This window comes from Dromiciops gliroides, chromosome 1 (assembly GCF_019393635.1).
Source record: "Dromiciops gliroides isolate mDroGli1 chromosome 1, mDroGli1.pri, whole genome shotgun sequence".
In the NCBI taxonomy this organism is placed as follows: domain Eukaryota; kingdom Metazoa; phylum Chordata; class Mammalia; order Microbiotheria; family Microbiotheriidae; genus Dromiciops; species Dromiciops gliroides.
In genome coordinates this window covers 734,763,798-734,786,591 of record NC_057861.1, presented here as the reverse complement: position 1 = coordinate 734,786,591, position 22,794 = coordinate 734,763,798, and the positions used below count along the sequence as shown (strand labels likewise).

Sequence of the window (22,794 nt, the reverse complement as noted above, 5' to 3'; positions counted from 1 at the left end):
GACCAGAAATCAATCAATACATGTTTATTTATCAAGTGCCGACCAAGTGGTAGGCTCTGTGCTAAGCTCTGAGGGTACAAAAAGAGGCAAAAGACAGACCCTGCCCTCAAGGATCATCCCAATGGATAAGTCCTCCTAATGGGGGTGGGAAATAGTTGTTGCTCCATTCCCACCCCATCGGTTACTGGTCACACCCTCTTCATGCACTAGCAGCCTCCCCTATGAAATCTGAATGTAGAAACTTCCTTTCACAATTAAACCCAACTTCCCTATAACTTATATCTTTGGACACTATTTAGGCCCAAGAAACCTTTCCAGTTTCTCTTGAATTACTCTTGATTGCCTGACCTCTCTGCCACTGCCTACTTATGAAGCAAGCCTTCTCGGGGACCAGGCTTGATTTTCTTCTGTCCCTGGATCTGTGGTTTACCTGGCACAAGGAATTCCCAGTGTAAGAACTATGCCCACGGGTGCAAAACCTTTCTAACATCCCTCATATGTCCCTCTTCTCTCCTCTGATACAAGTGAGGCCCTAGAATAAGCCCCAGTAACCGCACACCTAGACTACTGCAAAGCCCTCTCCTGGGTCTCCCTCAGAATCTCACTTTAGTCCATCCCCCACTCAGCTATCAGAGTGCTCTTCCTAAAGTGCTGGAGTAACTGGCTGTGTCATTCTCCAGCTCAATGAACCCCCATGGCTCCCTATTACTTCCAGAAGCAAATATTAAATACTCCAGACTTTAAAATCTGACCCTTCCTACCTTTTCAGTCTTTTTATTCTTTCTTCTCCACAAACTCTATGGCTCAGCCACACAGGTCTTGTTGCCCTTACACATGACACTTCATTTCCTGACTCTGCCTTTTCATTGACTGACTCCCAGTCCTTGAATGCTAATTATGCCAGCCCAAGCCTTTCTTGAGAAAGGAGGAAAGGGGGAGGGGGACAGGCTTCCTGAAGGTTTCCCTGTAAATAGAGGAGATGTAGCTTCACCCAAACAGCTAAGGCCTGGTCCTGCTACCACCAGCCTTACTGATCCCGTACCCAGCCCCTGCTGCTGCCCGCCAACCAGAAGTACCTCCGACCATTCGCCAGTGATCCAGATGTATTCACACGGCTGCAAACTGCAGCTCTCTCGGTCTGGGGGCCGCTGGCTCGGGTCACAGTGCAGGCTGTGTTCCTCGACCTTGTTGACATTCACACACACCACCTTTCGATACCTGGAACCTTCTCCGCATGTCTTTGTGCACTGCAAGGACACAGAAGTGGTCATTGGCCGACAATCCGGATATCTGCAGGCAGAGTGCCCAGGGGGGCTGAGGTCTTGGCCAAGAGGAAGCATTCTCCCAGTGGCTTGCTCCCGGGCCCAGGCTACTTTGTGGGTTTAAGTCAGCCACCTCTGGAAGGAGGTCTGGCCTTTTGGGCCTCTGAGCAATGCTACCACATGTCGCTTAGGCGCAAACTTTATCATATAATAGTGATTCACAAACTGTGGACCTCGGAACCCAAGAGCCTCGGATTAGACCAGCAGCACCAGAAATTAGGTTCAAACAGAGGGATTTGGGCATTTCAACTTCCTCAAAGAACCTCCCTGGCCCTCAATTTCCTCATCTGTAAAATGAGGAGATTGAGTAGATGAAGAGCTCTTTTTTTTTTTTTTCAGGGCAATGAGGGTTAAGTGGCTTGCCCAGGGTCACACAGCTAGTAAGTGTCAAGTGTCTGAGGCTGGATTTGAACTCAGGTCTTCCTGAATCCAGGGCCGGTGCTTTATTCACTGTGCCACCTAACTGCCCCTTGATGAAGATTTCTCTAATATTTTGATAACTGTACGTCACCAGATTCCTTTATAATTGTGTGTATTTTATTTTGTTTATTATTCTGAGAAAGACTCCATAGGCTTCATCAGACTTTCAAGGGGTCCAAGACCCCTTTGAAATTTAAGAATCCCTGGACTAAATAGTGCCTCGGTGGTATAGCGGATAGAGCACTGAGTCTGGAATCAGGAAGATCCAAGTTCAGATGCAGCCTCTGATACTTACTTACAAGTCTAGTGGCTATCTGCCTCAGTTTTCTCATCTATGAAATGGCGATAATAATAACACTTATCTCACAGGGCTGTTGTGGAGATCAGGTGAGATATTGTGCTTAGCTTAGAACCAAGCACAAAGAAGACATTTAATAAATGTTTGCTCCCTCTCTACCCCTCTAGTTGTAGAGTTAAGTCTATGATGCTATTATGTTTATAAAATAAGGAGACCAGACTGAAAATCTAAGATCTCTTTCTCTGCTAAATCCAATGAAAAATTCGTTGTATATTGTGAAGATAAATGGCCTTGAAAGATATGAGAACTTTGACCTATGAAATGACCAACCAGGATTGCAAACTACTGATGACAAACTATGCCATCCACCCTCCTAACTAGACATGACAGGCTGATCCCCAGTCTGGTATCAAATGCCCATCTCTAGACATGGCCAAGGTAGAAATCTGCTTGCTCGACTGTGTATATTTGTTTTAAAATGTTTTTTTTTCTCTTTTTCAAATGGGGGAGAAAAGGGAAGGAAAAATACATATTGATCCAAATTTTTTTTATGAAAAAAAGAAAAAATGCACCCTATACACACACACACACACACACACACATGTCACAGACTGGGATCTTTCTATGGTCATATCACTCGTTAGCGGCTGAGCTGGACTCAGGCCTCCTGAGCCCTAGATCTTTCTATTGGGCCACAATGCCTTAATCTGAGTAAATAAGTAAGCATTTGGGGATGGAGCAGCAATGATTCATTAATGCTGTGGGCTTGCTTTTTCCCCAGCTCTCTTCCTGAAGGATGGTTAACCCTTAATATAAACACCAATTTTCTAGTGTCTGAGGAATTGAGAGGAACTGACAAAGGAGATGATGGGGGGAAAATAAGAGCTCTAGTGATTTTTGAGAGGCATCTGTGGTCAAGTGGGGGACTTGGGAGGTGGGAAAACCTGGGTTCAAATTCCACCTTAGACATTTGCTAGATGAGTTATGTAAGCGCTTTGGGCCTCAGTTTCTTCATCTGTACAATTCAGGGCTTGAACCTTTCAGCTTTCTATGATCTTATGAACTTTCTAATCTACAAAATGGGATGGTAATAAAGAACCTCACAAGATTCAAATAAGAGCTATAAAGTGCATCGGAAATAATAAAGTACCATATTAATGTCCGGTAGCTAGGTGAATGGGAAAAACCTGTATCTTTATTTTCTTAACCTTTAGTTTCCTCTTTAATCCTCTGCATTTCACTTTATGTCTTAAAGCTATTATTCTGAGAAGGGGATCCATTGGCTTCACCAGATGGACCCCCAAAGGGGTCCATGACCCAAAAAGAGATTTATTATTTTAATGAACAGAAGAATAGAAGAATCCTCAAACTAGAATATTCTGGCCTAAGGACCCCCCTAGCATCATTTTAATTCCCAAAAGGTATTCTGAAATGTCATTACAGATCTCTGGAAAACACAACCGAATGAATAGCTAATAATTCTAGGCTGCCTTGATTCCCAGGATCCTCCATAATTCAGAAAGAAGAAATAATTGAGTGTCTGAGCTCCCCAGGACAGCCAGTGCTAACAGGCAACATCTTCCTTCTAATGTACTTACCTCAAAGTAGAACTAGAAAGCCTTCCTTACCAGTTATTCATCTGAAAAATGGGGAAAAGGACTTATCAGCTATAAAAGGCTTCTAAAGTGTTACCATTTCCAACTAACTGGATTAGCCCACGGACGATGATGTGAAAGGAATCATTTGCAGTAATGGGCTAAAAATGTCATGCCTGGAAGATTGCTCTGCAGTCATCGAGAACTTGAAAACACAGCAATCAGTATAGGAAGGGCCCCAAACTTAGAGAAGCCAACCAAGGCAGTGTCACATAATCTGCCGTTTGAGGTTGATTGCTTTTCCCTGCCTTCATTTTCCAGACTATGTGGGCAGAAAATCATAGCCCCCTAAGAGGAAATTGGGTCATATTCTGAGGAGGTTGTGCTGAATTCTTTTGCAGTTGGGACTGAGGACTGCAAATGATTTTTCAAATATTCAAAACAATTGCTTTTTGCTCCTTAGTCGTAAATCAGTGAGAAAATGGAAAAATCAGAGGGATAAAGGAATGTAAAATGTAAAATTATTTCTGGAAATCCCATAATGAAAATTGAATTTTTCTGGGGTGGGATAGGGCTAAGGGAGAGCCTTTCAGGCACAGTGTGGTGGCAACGACCATTCCGAGACTCTTGCACCTCCCCAATGTCCCCAAAGCAATTCCTATTCATGGGATTTCCTTCTTATAACTTAAGTGCCACGGCTGTATTTTTCTTTCTGTCAGTTTAAGGGTAATTTGGGATTCAGAGTTCTTAAGCATAAATCAGTAACTTACTGGTTCACAAAATGAAACACCTACTAAGGGCCCAGCACATGGTCTGGCCTACAGAAGGCACTGATTGATTGTTTGAAACTCTCAATTAGGGACTTGGTCCTTTTCTGACTACGGCTGGTTAGTTCATTAGGTTGAAGAATGAGACCATGGGCTTGGTCCCCCCACAAACCAGTTAACTTCACTGTACTCTACTTCTAAGGGATTGTGGGTAAAAGGGTGTGGATGGGATAATGTCACCCTGCCCTACCTCTGGGAGAAAAACAAGCAAAACACCTCAAAATCCCTGTTTTTTCTGATGTAGTTATGCCACATTCACATCCTAAAAATCACTTCTCATTTCTTTATAAAAATTAATGATAATAAAAATTAAAATTGTGAACATTCACATTCAGTTATTTGATTTTGCCCTGTCTAAACAATCTAGCTGGAATGTTCATCACCACCCCACCCCCCAGGCAGATAATCAAATTCTGCAGTTTTTTCTTTTTCCTATACACTCCAAGAAAATGCAGGTAACCAAAAGGCACAGGTCTTTCTAACTCTTTTGGAGTTGGGAACCAGGGTTTTCATAGAAGTATGATCATCATCAAAGTGGAAGAAAATTTCTGTAATAAAATAAAAGCTACATTCCATTTTTCTAGAGTTTAATGATGGAATGGAAGGATCCTGAGGGCAGGCATTGTTGTTTTTGCCTTTATATCCCTAACACAGCGCCTTTTGCATAGTAGGTATTCCAAAAGCTATTTTTTGAATGGAGAAAGTCTCATTCCCACCAGCATTCTCATTGCCATTCCCCTGCTCTGTTGCTCTCCAAAAGATTTTCTTACTTACACCCTCTCTTCCTCTAATTCATCCCGTATTTCACCATTAGAATCATCTTTCATGTGGATCCATCCAGAAATATTGATATTATATCCCTCCTTTTCTCAGAAATCATCAGTGGCTCCCATTTTTCCTACTAGACACCCTTGACTAATAATATTCAAAGCCAATAGCAATCTGGATCCCCATCACTTTTTTCTTTTCTTTTCTTTTTTTCTTTCTGCAGGGCAATGAGGGTTAAGTGACTTGCCCAGGATCACACAGCTAGTAAGTGTCAAGTGCCTGAGGCCAAATTTGAACTCAGTTCCTCCTGAATCCAGGGCCGGTGCTCTATCCACTGAGCCACCTAGCTGCCTCCTCCCCATCACTTTTACAAACATTATCTCATGCTCTCTCTTCCACCTGTATGATGGTCAAACTGCATCACTCTCTCCCCTCACCCCAGGAATAGGGTTGGCTTGAGTTCTTCTGCCTCTATTTCTTTTCCTGTTGTTTTCCATGCCTGGGGAGTCCATAAGGTAATGATGAGGAGGAAGTATATTCTATGCAGCTAGGTAACAGATAGAATGCTGGGCCTGCAGTAAGGGAAACCCAAATTCAAATCTAGCCCCAGACACTTAATAGCTTTGTGACCCTGGGCAAGTCACTTCACTCATCTACCTCACTTTCCTCAATTGTAAAATGGGGCTAATAATCACATCTCCCTACCATAATTATTGTGAGGATCAAATAATATTTGTAAAATATTTAGCATAATGCCCGGAACATAGTAGATGTATAGCAAATGCTCAGTTACCTCTATATTTACTTCTAGGCATTAGGGAAATATAGCCTGTGCAAAGGCATGAGATAGGAAATGGAACACCATATATGGGACATAGCAAATCAACCACTGCCTGGAGCCAGTTGGTGGAGGGTTTTCAATACCAAGCAGGGGAGTTTGTGTTTTATCCCACTGGAGTTTCTTGAGAAGGTGTGTGTGTGTGTGTGTGTGTGTGTGTGTGTGTGTGTGTGTGTGTGTGAGAGAGAGAGAGAGAGAGAGAGACAGTCAGAAATGTGCTTTAAAAACATCAGCTTGAGAGCTTAGTAAAGTACCTCTCTTTCGAAGAACTCAAAGTACTTTTGAATCTCTGCCTAGAATTAGCTTCATGTGTCCAGAAGGGTGGTCTAGTCACCGTCTTTACAGACAGCCAACCTGAGGCACAGAGAGGCTGGAACCTAGTATTTGTTTTATTCCCAGCATACATTTTATTCTTTATAGAAATCTTTCCATCAGACGGCCAAGCATATGCTTACACACATAAACAAATATGCATCAGATCTATACAGCTTATAGACTTTTTCCCAAATATCTTCTTTCAGGTCTGAAAGCTCAATTCTTCCCTGGTGGTATTGCCCTTTTCAATATGGGTAGATAGATGGCATCAAGAGCCCCCTTTCAAGCAGCTTAGAATTTGATATGCAGCTGATCCCAGGAAGGAGTGGAATTACACAGAGTTGTAATTTTTCAGGAGATGGGGAAATGTTCCATCGCCCGATGTAAGAAAGCCCCACTTTGCATTAGGAGGCTGGCAGGGATCACCCAGGAAAATCACAGGATTCCAGCTGGATAGGAGAACCCAGTTTGGGTGAGGCTGCCTTACACCTGTGATTACACTGACATTCACCCCTGTGTCATTTGTCAGCAAGAAGGGATATTGAAGACCCTGAGAAATGCTCAGAAAGACAAATCTGGGCTTTTCACATTTTGGGCTGATTTGATTTTTCCTTTCTACAGAGCTTCCCTCCAAACACATATTCATTTTTAAAAAATGACTTGGAAGCAAAGATGAGACAAGGGGCCCAGCAAGAAGGAAACAGCTGTATGGGCATTGTTAAACAGTGACTTATAAAGAAGTATATTTCCAACCACCACCAGATCCTAGTCTGTCATGCGTGGACTTAAAGAACTGCCACTGTTCAGTGCCCAGACCTAAGAACCGTGTGGAAAAAACAACGTGATCCCTGACTGCCCACCTATCACCGATGGGAGAGTTAACAGAGTTGAGAGTTTGGCCTTGGGAGTCAGCAGAAATATATGTGCTAGTCAGCCTCAGGTGCACAGGGTGTAACCACTGGCAGAGCTCTCGACTTCTCTGCTTCTTCACCTGCAAAGTAGGGGTGAGGGTCATGGTACTGAATCCATAACGTGAAGAGGATCTAATGTCTATACTCATGTTGCAAACCTTATTGCTAAGTCAATGTGAGCTATTATTAATACTAGAATGGAGAAAAACCTTGAACAAAGTTCCCTGGTACTCCACAGGCACTCAAAAAATATTTGCTAATTAATGGATTGAACTGGAGTCCGATGGACATCTTAAACTCAATATGAACCTATTATTGATCCTCTCCTCTTCCTAATTTTCCTATGATTCTTTTTATTGGAGGGGGCAATTGGGTTTAAGTGACTTGCCTAGGGTCACACAGCTAGTAAGTGTCAAGTGTCTGAGGCTGGATTTGAATTCAGGTCTTTCTGAATGCAGGACCGGTGCTTTATCCACCATGCCACTTAGCTGCCCTTTTTCCTATCATTCTTGAACAGTCCCATCATCTTTCTAATCACCCAAAGCTCAGTACTTGGTGTCAATCTTTACTTCTCTCTTTTTCTCTCTGTATCCAGTTTATTGCCGAGTTTTGTTGATTCTACCTTTACATCTCTCCTCTATACCTCCTTCTTTCTCTCTCTCTTTTGTGTGTGTATGTGTATGGCAATGGGGGTTAAGTGACTTGCCCGGGGTCACACAGCTAGTGAGTGTCAAGTGTCTGAGGCCAGATTTGAACTCAGGTCCTCCTGAATGCAATGCTGGTGCTTTATCCACTGCGCCACCTAGCTGCCCCCTACACCTCCTTATTTGACAATACTGCCAAACTAGTGTGGGCCATGTATCAAGTTTTGTTATTTTTACTTTCATAATATCTCTCATGGATCCCCCTTCTTTCATTTGACACTGCCGCCATCCTGATGTTGGCCCTCTTCACCTCACAACTACAGCCTTCTGCTGCATCTTGCTACCTCACATCTTTGTCCACTACAGTCTATCCTTTACTCAGGTATTGATCTTCCTAAAACACAGGTGACTATGTCACCTCACTCAATAAACTCCAGTGGCTCCCTATTACCTCTAGGTTCAAATATGAAATCCTCTCTTTGGCATTCAAAGCCTTTCCCAACCTGATCCCTTCATACCTTTCCAGTCTTCTTATACACTATTCTTACTTCTTTACATACTCTGTGATCCAGTGATTCCTTGCTGTTCCTCTCACAAGAATCTCTATTTCCTGAGGCATTTTCACTGTCTGTCCCCCATGCCTGAAACCCTTTCTCTCCTCACCCTTGCCTCCTAGCTTCTCTGGATTCCTTTAAGTCTTTTTTTTTTTTGGTGGGGCAATGAGTGTTAAGTGACTTGCCCAAGGTCACACAGCTAGTAAGTGTCAAATGTCTGAGGCTGAAATTGAACTCAGGTACTCCTGAATCCAGGGCCAGTGCTTTATCCACTGTGCCACATAGCTGCCCAACATTTTTTATTTTGGTAGAGCAATGAGGGTTAAATGACTTGCCCAGGGTCACACAGCTAGTGAATGTCAAACGTCTGAGGCCAGATTTGAACTCAGATCCTCCTGAATTCAGGGCCGGTGCTTTATCCACTGTGCCAACTAGCTGCCCCCTCCTTTAAGTCTTAACTAAAGTCCCACCTTCTACAGGAAGCCTTTCCTGATTCCCTCAATACTAACGCCTTCCCAGGCAGCTAGGTGGTGCAGTGGATAAAGCACAAGCCCTGGATTCAGGAGGACCTGAGTTCAAATTTGGCCTCAGAAACTTGACACTCACTAGCTGTGTGACCCTGGGCAAGTCATTTAACCCTTATTGCCCTGCACACAAAAAAATACTAACGCCTTCCCTCGGAGCTTATCTCCAATTTTATCTCATCTGCATTTTGTTTGCACATAGTTGTTTGCAAGCTGTCTCTCTCATTAGACTGTGAGCTCCTTGGGGGATAGGCACTATTTCTGCCTTTCTTTGTATCTTCAGCATTTAGCACAATGCCAGGCACATAATAGGCACTCAATAAATACTTACTACCTGAATGACTGACTAGGAGGTGCAACAAAGATAAAAGGGAAAAGCAATGATTTGGGAGAATCTGGCAACTTTCTAAGGGTAGACTATTAATGCCCTTATTCTGAACTGTTCTACCTGTTAATGCAGCAGCCACGAAGGAATCAAAGCTAAAAAACTGGGAAACATCTTCTTTGTGATCAAGTCATTGTTTGCTATATATTGAATGGAACTGAGAGGGGCAGTTAGGCAGTAAGTATAGGACTAGTCTCAGGAAGCCCTGAATTCAAATTCTGCATCAAATCCTTATTAGTTGTATGACCCTAGACAAGTCCTTTAACTTCTTCATATTGCCCTCCCACTTCCAAGAAAAAGTAAGCTTCTTGGGGAAAAATTTCACTATCCTAAGGTAGAAGGGACTGTCTATGGAGGTAATGGATTCCCTGATATAAGTAAGGCTTCTTAATCTATTCTTTTTTTTTTTTTTTTTGGTGAGGCAATGGGGGTTAAGGGACTTGCCCAGGGTCACACAGCTAGTAAGTTTCAAGTGTCTGAGGCCATATTTGAACTCAGGTACTCCTGAATCCAGGGCCAGTGCTCTATCCACTGCGCCATCTAGCTGCCCCTATAAGTAAGGCTTCTTGACATTGAGAAAGACCCATGAATGGAATGAGTTATCTCGGGAAAATGAGGCCATCTCTCATTGGTGGTCTTCATTAAAATGATAGATGACCAGTTGTTGAATACTCTGTATTGGTGTTCTTTTTCACTTGTTTGTTTTGTTTTGTTTCTCTTCTTTTTTTTTTTTTCTTTTTCACGTTTGCTTGTCGGTTGGATTAGATGGTCACTGAAAGCCCTTTCAGCTCCTGGAATTCTATGAGCAAATCTGCCCATCTGTAGAATGAAGATATCAGCATTTGCTTCAAAGGTTTGTTATGAGGCTTAAATAGTAGGACTTATGTAAAGTGCCTTGCAGTGCTACTTACATGCTAGCTATGAACAATATTAGTGTCTTCCTCATCATTACCATGAATGACTAAGGACATGCCTCCCCTATGGATTTGGATATAAAACTTTATTCCAGGTTGCTTATCGATGAGCACCTTTCTCTCCTAGTTTCTATATTGCAAACTCTCTCCTTTGCAGGGCAGGGATAGGTTTTCATTTTTTTTTTTTTATTCCCAGCACCATGCTGCTTAAAAAAAATGCTGGACTAGATTGGAAGGGGGATGAATTGGCTACTGCCTGGTGCCCTTTCTGCCAGGTTCCCTTTGTCCTCTGCTATGCCGTGATGCCCACAGTCTGACCTTCCTCAGATCCCCTACTTCTGCCTGCATATACATGGGACAGGAAACTAGTCAGAGGGTTCAACACTAGAGTCTGTCTGCTGAATGCTCTTATCCAAAAAGGGCTTCATTAATATTTTCTGTGCTAGAGGGAACTCCCTCTGGTTTCTTTGAAAAATATTGTGAGGGAGGGAACAAGGAGGAGACCTCTGTGGGTACAGGCACCATTGAGCATTCTGTTCTTATCTTCAGCAAATGGAATCATATGAAGGTAGGACAAACAAACAAACAAACAAACAAACGTTGCCTGCATATGAAATTAATACTTGGGCTTATTCAGTTTGTAGGGGGAAGATCATTTTGCCTAATGTATTCAAGACAAGATTTGCATTCTTTGGCATTCAAGAGGAACTTTCAATGTGAACTGAGGACTGAAATTTCCATTCTTGTGGTTGTTTCAAGAATTGGAAATATTTGGCCAAGGTGTTAGTACTCAGCTTAGAGCCATTCCCAATGCTTGCTTGCTTTTCAGTGCTTGGAACACTTTGCTGGTTTTAAATCTGGTGCAGGTTTAGGGGGAGGAAGAGAGGGAGGGGGGCAAGGGAGAGAAAGAAAAAAGGAAGAAAGGGAGAAAGGAAGGGAGGGAAGGAGGAAGGGAGGAGGGAAGAAGAAAGGATGGAAGGAAGGAAGGGGAGTGAAGGGAAGAAGGCATAAAGTTAGAACATCAAAGGGAAAGACAAGATGATATTCTGATTAAAGATAAGACGGGGGAATTTTTCCTCTCTTCCACATTGTTCTCACCTCCTTTGGGAAGAAATGGTGAGCTGACCTTGCTAAGTTGCTCCTTGATTTGTTATATGTAGCCAGCTCTAGAGTACAATGGAGCATGGAACAGTAAAATGAACTGAAAACCACTGACAATTCCACCACACTCCCCCTTTTACCAATAGACCAATTTTAATTTCATCTGTCCCACATCTCTCTTAGTAGAGACACCAAGATTCCTTCCCCTAACCCAAGTGCTAACAAGGACAGAGATGGTCTGAAAAAGATAAGCAAATACCTTAGCTAGCTATAGCTTGCATAATTAGTACCTGAAGAATTGGCAAGATTTACCTTTACAAGGTAGAAAGTAATTGCTTCTCTAGGTGTGAGAAAATCAGTAGAAGTGGTATAAAGGGTGTATGATGGAAAGGGAGTGAAGGAGGATTCCAGAAAGCCACCAGAAAAATAATGAGATTGCTATAAGATCTCAGGGTTGGAAGAGTCCAGAAGACATACTCCCTCCCTCTACTCCTGGGTAAGATTCCCCAAACCCTATGACATCCTATTCTAAAAAGTCTCCCAGAAAAAAAGATTCCCTCAAAGTAGTATTCTGTCATTTGGGGGAAAGGCTGAACAAAGTGTTGGTATCTAAATGTAATGTGATACAACTGTTCCAGAGATGTTCTAGGTATGACTTGACTGAGGTCACACAGGCTGCAAGTGACTGATTGGGATCTGGACCCCAGGTCACAGGACCATAATTATAGATCTGGAAGAAATCCCAGAAGTTACCTAGTCCAACAACTCCATTTTACAGATGAGGAAATGGCACCTGAGGCTGGAGGGTAACCAAGCCACCCAAGGCCAACAGGTCATCAATGTCAGATGTGAGAATTTCCACCAAGGTCTGATTCCAAAGTCCATGCCCTTCGTCATTCTGCCATACTTTTTCTGAACCAAATATTAACTTTGAGTGGAAAACCCCACAAAACAACCCAGTCTAGGTCATTATGACTCTGATGAGCAATTACTTCAGATCACATACTTTTTGCTATTGTTTGTTTGGTTTTTTTTAAGTTCTCACACCTTTTAGAAATTAATCGAAGTTTCAATAGCAACTGTTGTCCATGCAACAGCACACCAAGAGACACCCAGGGAGAAAAGTATTCTGGGACCTTTTTATAATAATAATGGGACAGCCTCACTCTAGAGGCTTCTCTCCGCCTCCTCCTAATCTATTCTCTCATTCTCCCCTGCTTCAGAACAAGTTGGACTTTTCCCTCCCAGTTAGCCAAACTTGAATGTTCAGAACACCATCATTACATTGTATGAAAACGAAGAGGACTCTCACCCCTGGCAGTGTAAATCCTGGCTGTTTGACAGAGGACTCTGCTGGAGCCAGAGCCGTCATCCTCCTCACTGGCTGGATTTCATAGCAGAAGTAACGTGATGCCGGCCGGTGAACATTGGGGGTGGGGGTGGGGGTTCAGGGAGGGAAGGACGCTTGAGAACTGCCTGCCCAGGGCCCTCTACTTACACTTTGCCATTCCTCTGTCCTCCAAGTATACAGTGGACATTCTGGGGATTGGCAGGTCTGCTCTGATGCAGGTCTGGTGTACAGGTTGCATTCGGTCTCCCTTGTTTTGTGGGCTCCAGTCCGACAGTCCACATTCCTCTGCTGGACTCCTTGGCCACAAGACACAGAGCACTGAGGAGACAGAGTAAGTGGGAGCTTCTTATATTTTGGGGGATGAGGGTGGGAGGAGGGAGACAAGATGGAAAAGAGGCTTATATTCCTAATGGAAAACCTACAACTATTTGGGCTATTTCTGATATTTGCAAAGAAAGTAATCAAAGATGGTGTCTTAGTTCTAGAAAAACACAAAATTTGAATTTGGTGTTTATGTGTTTTCACCCAAGCCCCAGAAGTCAATATTAAAGCAAGAAATGCCAACCACTTTGTCATTAGAAATGCTAAGAAGTAAATCTGAATGAAAAGGGGGGGGGGAATCAGGGACAATATTGGCACAATATAAAAAAACCAGGGACTGTACATCAAGTGAAAAACAGAAATTATTTGTGTCTGAAGATTTGCAACACTTGAGAATTAAAATATACAGTAAAACTGAAATTTCATAACATGATTTTGAAGGAAAAAAACCCATGGAAACATAAAAGAAATCACTGAATACTTTATAGCCATATAAGTAGAAGATATCTCCTCTGGTCTATTGCCTTGCAAAAAAGTTATTCTCCCACCCCATTTCATTCTTGTATTGGTGTCTATTTACAAATATGGATGCATATATTAAGAGGATGGGGGGCAGTGGGGCAGGGAAGAAAAAAGAAACATTTTCTTAAGTGTTTTCAGCCCTTGAAAAGATAATGTAAATCATATGGAAATAGTTTATTGACCCAACCCCACAATGCAACATATAAAATCTGCAATTAACTCTTCTCTAAATTAATTTTTTATGGTTTCTTTATGGTGAGGTTCCATAATCTTGCCTGTGAGCAGGACAAGAATGATTGCTTTTATTAGGGTTTAGACAATAAGAAAGAACAAAAACATCATTCGATTAGGAGAGGCATTGTTGGCCATTAAAAATGTTTGCCGAACTCTAGGGCTATCACGGTCTTCTTTAATGGGGCTGCCACTAACAAACATGTTTAACATGTATTAAGGTCACATACATCTGAATGGAACTTCTTAAATAATGGAATTAAGCTGCTGACACAATGCAAAAATTCTCTTTCAATTAGCATGCAGGAACATTCATCATTGGGTGAGACTAATGAGAATTCACTATCAGAAAACATCATAAAGCATAAGCAAATGAATTCCTCCAAATAATCATTTTTTCCATTACAGATATTTAGCAATAAAAGTACCCTTCTTTAGAGGGCTGCCCATGCATCCAAATTTATTCAAATGTTTCCCACGTGAACACTGATATGACTGTCAGCCTTTAAAGGTTTATAGGAAAGCTAATTGGATAACGGGCAAAGCTTATGAATAAGCATGGATAGCGTTACCTGAGGCTGAACCATGGAAATAGGAGTTAATACATCTGGGGCACACAAAGAATCGGCTTTTAAGGCCAATTTTACTCCCTGGGGATGGCGGGGATGAAGGGATATGGAATCTGTGCTACCAAAAACAGAGGGTCTGCTGGGAAGCGGATGTTTGAGGCACACATAACAAGTATAACGGGCCATGCTGTAGGCTAACTCCTTTTCCAGTGACAGAAATCCCATTGAAGGCAGAGGCAAAACAAAAGCAAACTATTTGGCTGACATTCAATTGGAATATTGAGTCTTCAATGGAAAAGGCAGTCATGTTCCAGGATAAATTGTCTGAGTAATAACCCATAGCAACCAAAGCCCTGTATAGATTTCTGTTAAATGGCAGAGTTGTGGCAGGAATGTTAGCATAGGACTTACTATTAGGCTGAGCCCAAACCCTTAAAAATGTTTTTAATAACCTGAAAGAAAAAGCCAAACAGAATGAGTTTTGGGAAGACTCAAGAGGGTGAGGGGCATACATGCTAATATTCTTGCTAGCTACCCCCCCCCCTTTTTTAAGCACCTGCAACATAGTTCCTGTGAAGTTCAAAGGAATCAATGTTTTAAATGCTTTTCAATGTTCAAAACAATAAATAGTTGTTTTTATTTTGATTTTTTTAAAGTGGGGAGTTCACACCTGTGACTTCAACTATTTATTTAAAGGAAGCCCCTTTGTGAAAACTCCTCTCACTGATATTTGGTGGCAACTCCCATTGAAGGTATAGTGTTAAAGAGACATTTGGAGGGAGGCACTGGAAAGGACTATGCCTTCCCCACAGTCACAGGGCTAATATGTGTCAAAGGCACATCCGGGTGTTTGTTACTAGCCTTCCAGATGTTATACATACTGTCTCTTCATGTCAGGGGTTGTTGTTATTGTTTCTCAGGCAAAGGCCAATTTTCTGGTGCAAGTGTACTTGAATCTGTAGCTTGTACATTATATGTTTATGCTCCTAACTTAAGAAAATATCCATTGGGGTTGTAAAGTGAAGATAATAAGCCAAGTAATGTATTCTTGTTCAAATTCACACACTGAAAATGCACCAAGTAGCAGAAAAGAGAGACAGAGACAGAGACAGAGACAGAGAGACAGACCGAGAGAATGAGAGAGAGAAAGAGAAAAAGAGAGATATGAAATGATGGGAAATGGGGGCTTCAGCAAATTAAGTCAAGGAAGATGTTGATTTTTTTTCATCGATTTCTCGGGCTGAACATTAGCTATGGATCTAAAAAGTCCAGTGGATGAATGTGAATCTTTAAAGGGAAAAATTGGCCTTATTTCAAAAAGGCCAAATCCATTTGGAGAAGTAATGGATAGGAGACAATTTCGCTTGATTACAAATGCCCAGCAAGGTCCAGGCTCTGAGTTGCTGAGTATTGCATCTGGTCTCTACAACTTTCAGAGTCAGGAGGTGCCACACTATTTGCTGTGACAATCATTTCCATGGAATGGTTGGTCCATTTGGGGTTCCTACTGAGTTCTCAGGAGTTAGTTCTGAAGCTTTCTGAAAGAAAGGGCATTAAAAATATAGCGGAAACCAACCAAACCTTGCCTGATTCTGCTGCCTAGCTGGGGGTATCTTTTATTATTTCTCAGCTAGTTTGCAGAGGAAAGCTCAGAAACTGGAAGGGTTGACTGGGATACCTTAGGGCCATCCTCTTAACAGTTTACACATTACTGAAGCAGTTTGCAATGCATTTTGTGTTTAGTCCATAACTACTGAGCTGTGAGAACTAAGCACATTTCTCCAGATTCTCCACCTAGCAACAGTGGCGTCCCTAAATCACTGGTCTCACAGGGAAGTAACACATTTGATTTAAGGCACAGAGAGAACTCAGATGTGAATGGGGTCTGAGAAGGATTTGATGGCCTCTAAGGTCACTGCTAGCTCTAAATCTATGATCCCCATTCTGCAATTCTCTTTGGGCTCCACGCCTATTTATCATATGTAGAAAAATACATGAAAACTTTTTTTTTGCATAAAATCTTAAAGAAATTGAGTCATGGTGATTCTTAAACAATCTGGGCTTCAATTACTTCATCTGTAACATGAGGTTGGATGAGATGACCTCCAAGTTTTGTGAGTCTATACATGAGGGTATGGACATTTTTAGAAGAGAATGATGTTGGCTTGGAAGCTTTTAGAACTCTAATTAAGGAAACGATCAACCATTAGTCCAGAGGACTAAAGATTAACCATGTAACCTACCTTCTGCCAGAGAGACAGGAGGGCTTAAGATGGATGGAAAGGGGAGATTTTTGGACATGATACAATGTGGGGATTTGTTTTGGCTAGGTTATGCAAATTTGTTACCAAGATTTTTTTTCTAAATATTTAATTGGAGGAAAGCAGTGTGAGGAAGAGATAATAAATGCTTGTAAAAATAAATAAATTTCAAAAGAGAATGCTGTTTAGAAGTAACTTTTGAAAGATCATAGACCATGAACTAGAAGGAATCTCAGTCTCATCACAGAATCATAGAGTTGGACTTGGAAGGAACCTTAGACATCATTTCGTCCAATTCCCTCATTTTATATCCAAGGAGACCTAGGGAGACGAATTCAAAAGTCTAAGTTAATACAGGTAGTAAGCATTGGAGGGGGGATTTGAACCCAGGACCTCTGCTTCCAGAGTTCCAGAACTAGTCCTCTTTCCAAGATATCAAGCAGTTTACTTTCTACCTTATTTGCATATTCCTAGATCAAAAGAGATAAGAGATAATTTTAGTAACTTTAGCAAAGGCAAAGTAACCCAGGCAATTTTTACATCAATTAAGTGCAAAACTATGCCTGTGGAGAGAGGTGGGATGGAAGGAAGATTTGCCCCTGTTATCTGAGAGATCATCTTCGTCCAGTACATGGTGAGAAAACTATGGTACACAGAACACAGTATGTATCTCTATAAATGAGATTGAAGGAATAACTAGGCAAAAGACTTCACTATCAATACTAGATGAAAAAAAAAATCAATACCAGATGAACTTCCCCATGGCTTCAGTGGATGAGAATTTGAAAACAAGACCCCTAAACCTTGTCCCAACAAAAATGTGGCTAAGAGCACAGCTTGCCACACAATGGGAATGCTCCCTTTTCACATAAAGGAAAATTAAAAGGACAACAGCAGGCACTATGTGTCTTTTCTTGCTGAAGATCAAACACAGAAAGGGGGTTCCCTGGTTTCAGGGGGGAGAAGATAAATGAATGGTAGAGTCCCCTATTTCAGAAAGGGGGAAGCCCTTAGAGGAATTTTAAATCACAACACGTGTCGATTTTGCTTGTGTCAAAATATCTGTGCAATCATACTCTAATTTGATGATTTCTGGGTCAACATTTTATAAATTATAATGACTTCTGGGTCAACATTTTATAAATTATCAATAGTTTTCTTCTGATAATTCTCCTAGAGCTAATGATCTATATTCCATTTTTGAATCCTCAGGGAAGACAGGATAGTTTAGTTTAGGGGTTCCGTGAGCTTAAAATATTTTGATCACACTATATTTGGTTTCCTTTTGTCATCCCGTGTATTTTATTTTATGCATTTAAATGCATTATCCTGAGGAGTGGTCCATGGGCTATGCCAAAGGGATTCATGACACATACAAAGTTAATAATCCTGAGGGTATTGGATAGATGGCAGTAAGACACGGGTTAAATCCTGCCCTTCCCACATACTGGCTGCCTGAACATAGGAAGTTACTGAGCCTCTGCATGCTCCCAAGGTAGCTCTGTAACACTATAATTTACAGAAGAGTTGCTGATCTCCATTGTTGGAGACAGTTTCCATATTGACAACTCCCCACACAGATGAAATCTCAGGGGTGGGAAACTTGTTTCCCTCCCCCACCCAATGATGTTTTTCTGCTGAATATTCTCCAAATGATAATAATAATTACTCTTATTTTTCTACTGGTTATGAAAGCACAATTGTACAGGAGTGATACAAGTAATAAAAGTTTATGGTAAATTTTCATAGTACTACAAGAATAAAATATTCTCATTGTATACTATTCAGACTCATTGTGATGGGACAAAGTAGTTGAGAACTATTTTTCAAAACCCTGGATTTTTAAAAAAATTCAAAAAATGAACATAAGGGTTTTTGTTTTGTTTTGTTTTTTGGGGAGGACCCTTGAGTTTGAAGTGAAGTTGTTTTCCTATAACTGGCTCATTTCCTTTTCAAGTTAAAGATATTTAAATGCATAACATTTCAAAACAACTTTCAGGAGGCTTTAAAATCAATTTTTCTCATTTCTGTCTCAGAAAAACTGCATCCCAAATAATTTGGGCTTTTTTGGGGTACAGGGGAGATTTTAAAGTTAGGCTGGGCCTTGTTCTGCAAACTTGCATATTTACAAACTTTACTGCCACTTTCACTATCTGCTACAGAGAGAAATTATGCTAAGGATTTCACTGCTATCGAATGGGCAGATGTGCATCAGATAAAAAGAGCCCCCAAACAAGCAGTAAGAAACCAAGAATTCTGAAGAGGTGAGGCTAAGGAGGATCACTCCTCTTTCTTCCTAAGTGTGGGAGTCCCTTCCCTAGTTTCAGGTCAACTCATTAGCATGCCAATATTCCTCAAGTGTTTGGACCACCTTTCCCTGTACATGACAGGACTCTTAACTCATTTCAGCCCCTTTCCCAAAGGGTACAGATAGACTCCCACCACACAGCAGCTTGCCCTGGGTGTTTTGATCATTCCTTCTAACAAATCAAATCAACGCATTATAAGGGAGGCCAATGTCAATTACATTAATGTGTTTACTTTGTTAGGTACAGAAAGGACTTCCATAAGGCATCATTTCATAACAGGTGAAGCTCTTTTTCAGGGGAGTACATTCCTTGTAATCCTTTTATCTATCATCATCCTTCAGTGGTTAAGCCTAATGATCAGAAATGTGTGGGAGATTTTTGCTTACCACCACAATCCCAGAGAGTCTAGAAATAAAGCCAACCATATTTACCAATAATGAGCAAAAGAGTCTTTTAATCTCTTTTCTATACTATAATAAAAAAAGCCCTTCAAGTGAACATGCAGCTAGGGGTAGAAACTGTGAACCATAAGGAAAAGTGATGGGGCATGAAAATTTACAGGAGAACAAACTAATTAATGGGGAATCTTAAATAATGCTGCTGCTGCCTCTCTGACTAATCGAATGTTCTCCAGATTCAGAGACCAGAAACTAACCAAGTATATCAATAAGTCAGGAAAAAAAAACAATTAAAGAAGGATGGACCAAAGCAAACTATAGCTTTGAAATCCAATAGGTCCATGAAGCTAGCATAAGAACCAAATCTAACTGAGGGATAATCAGCTGATTCTTTGAATGTTCGATTTGTGAAAAAATAGATTGATCATTCATTAGGAGAAAGGCTTAAGTAGGATTAAAGGGGCTTTGCACGGACACTGAACAAGCCCATGTGTTTATTTTTCTTGAGTGAAGCAGAAGTGGGGGGAGGCCTAGTTGCAGAGATGGAAAATCTAAGAGGATTAGAAAATGGTTAGAAAAACTGGGATGGGTAGAAAAAAAAATCTGAGCAAGACCAAGAGAAAATGTGAGCTATTGGCATTATGGTTAGGGTTAGGGAGGAAAAATCTGATGTGGGACCTAGCCTCTAAAGTTCGTTTCTTTTTTCATCTTGAAATTGGGAATAATGAAATCATTCCTATGTTAATGTAGTCATGTCCAAATAGGCTTTGGGTCCTGTTTAACAATGTGGAACCTCTCCAAGAATTGCCACCAAAGGCTATGCCCTGGGACCCTTTCCAGGTCAACCTATTGGCTTTTTCATCTATTGATGTACAGAAAAATTGTGTTAAGTCCTACCAATGGAGGAAAAGGCCCATTTAAACTTATGTTATTTTCAAAGAGCTTCATTACTTTTAAGTACACACAGTAATGAAAATCAAGCCAGAAATGTTGTCAAGTAAAGGCTAGTAGGTCTTTCAGCTTTAACGAATAAAGAGGACTGAATCTGGCTTACCAATTTCTCTCATAGACATGGAAACATCTAAGGCTCTTGAAAAAGAGTCTGTTTTCTTAAGTAAAGTCCCTTTTTCATTTTATTTGTGCTGATCATTTACTCAGTGAATCCTGTCTTGAGAGAGTTCACAGACAAACTTCAGCCTGGCTTCTCACTAGATAGATGGCTACCCCTTCTAAATGGGGTTGAGTCCCAATTATTGGGGACTTTCTGAATGTGTTTTCCTCCACATTCCCAAAGAACCTGCTCCTTCTTCCACCCCACTTTGAAAGAACACTACAGAGCACATGCAGAAGAAACATCACCTCCATTCTTCGTACCAGGGATTCAGCTGAAAAGGACTCCATGAGCAGCGAGGGGAGAAGTCATTGCTCACCTGACTCCATGCTCCAGCCTTCCACTTTGGGCATCTTCCTCCTCTGCACTTTCTTTGCCCGTTAGGCTTAGCCAGATGCTTACAGTAATCACTCTCTAAATGCTTTCCATCTTTTGCCATGCAGTACACATTTCGTTGTTTATGCCCCCGACCACAAGAGACAGAACACTGTAATATAAAGCAATGGCAGTGGGTTTTTCATCAATCAATCAGTCATTCAACAAGCATTTAGTAAACGCCTACTGTGCCAGACACTGTACTAGAAGACAAAAAAGGGGGACAGTCCCTGCTCTCAAGGAGTTTATATTCCATAAGGGGAAACAACATGTACACATATAAGTATAAGATCAATAGAAAACCAGGTAATTTCTAGGTCCAAAACCAGCACTTTCAGCTTGGGATGGGTATCACGAGAGGCTTCACATGGGAAAGTGGGGTGGCACTGGAGCTCAGCTTTTAGGAGACAGAGGGGAGGGGGGAGGGCATTCCAAGCAAGGGCTCCACTTGTACATCGGTAAGAGGGGAGATGGAATGTTGTACGTGAGGTAAAGTAAGAAAACCATTCTGGCTGGAATCTAGAGTACATGGAAGGGTATAATGGGCAATGTATGTCTATCCACATATACATACACGTGCATATGTGGGTGTATACACACATGTACACTTGTACACACTATTCCATGTGTATATGTGCACATATACATATATTCATGCAATTTAGACATAGTCAATAATTGTGTAAATGCAGGAAGGAGGAATAGAGGCATTTGTATTTTTATCCTGAAGCACTAACAAGCCCTGGGAGCTTCTTGAGCTGGTGAGTAACATGGTCAGATCTGGACCATACGAATATCCCTTTGGCAGCTGTGTGGAAGCATGGGGTCTCACAAAAACCAATGACATAAGGGGCCACTAGGTGGCGCAGTGGATAAAGCACTGGCCTTGGATTCAGGAGGACCTGAGTTCAAATGCAGCCTCAGACACTTGATACTTACTAGCTGTGTGACCTTGGGCAAGTCACTTAACCCTCAATGCCCCGCAAAAAAAAAAAATGACACAAATAAGGAGGAGGTCTCCTTGAAGCCACCAAGTCCCATTTCCTCACCATCTTACTGGATCCTTTGCCTTCTAGACCAACTGAAGAAGGTTAAACTGCTGTTTCTAGTGTGCTTTTGTGAAGTGCTCTACAGACATCATCTATTTGAGACTCTCAACACCTCTGCAAAGTCGGTGCCACATTTCTTATTTACCCCCATTTTGTAGAGATGGAAACAGAGACTCCAAGGGATTCCTCAGCTTGCCCAAAGTTGCATGTGATTGAAAGTGAGGCCTTCCTGATGCCAAACCCAATGCTCTATCCACTACCCCAAGCTGCCTCTCAACCCTCGATTGGCATTATGAAATAAAGAACACACTGAAAGCCTGGGAGGAATGAATCCATGGCCAAAGGGTAATCACGTATATTTATTTCTTTTCAAGTTTTGACAAAATGGCAGTAATCAAGCATGAGGCATGATTAACAAATATCTTTAATCATAAGAAAAGTCCTTCAATAAAAGACGACCGTTTGCTGTAGTGGATAGAGCAAGGCCTGGATTCAAATCCAGCCTCAGACACTTAATAGTGGTGTGATCACAGGCAAGTCTTTTCTCATCTGTAGAATGAGAGAGTTGGGATTCAACAGCCTTCAAGTTCCCTTCTAAGACTAAAGTTAAAATCTCATGCCCCTTACTAACTGTTTAGTCTCTTTGATTTTCATTAAAAAAATCCTTCCACTGTAAGAGGAAGAAAAGCAAGTGTCTTGAGGGCAGGAACTGTTCCAGATGTCTTGTTTGTTTTTGTCTTTGTCTTTGTCACCCCAGAACCTAGAACTGGGCCTAGCACATAGTAGGCATTTAATAAATGCTTGTTAAAGGAATGAATGAGCTTCTGCCTGCTTCACAAGTTGGGTAATAGGACCAGTTTAGAAATGCACATTGGCTACCT

General features: G+C 41.5%; 1 protein-coding gene across 3 annotated transcripts in view; it reads right to left on the bottom strand.

The window, feature by feature from the left end:
- The window catches only part of ADAMTS9 (ADAM metallopeptidase with thrombospondin type 1 motif 9), a 195,145-nt gene that overhangs the window by 29,476 nt on the left and 142,875 nt on the right, over positions 1-22,794 (bottom strand). For all 3 annotated transcript variants that reach the window (XM_043979758.1, XM_043979759.1, XM_043979760.1), the window contains 3 exons: positions 20,809-20,976; positions 12,915-13,085; positions 1,077-1,247 (listed from right to left, as the gene is read on the bottom strand). In XM_043979758.1, the coding sequence (XP_043835693.1) occupies positions 1,077-1,247; positions 12,915-13,085; positions 20,809-20,976 (510 nt within the window). The remainder of the gene's footprint in view (positions 1-1,076; positions 1,248-12,914; positions 13,086-20,808; positions 20,977-22,794) is intronic.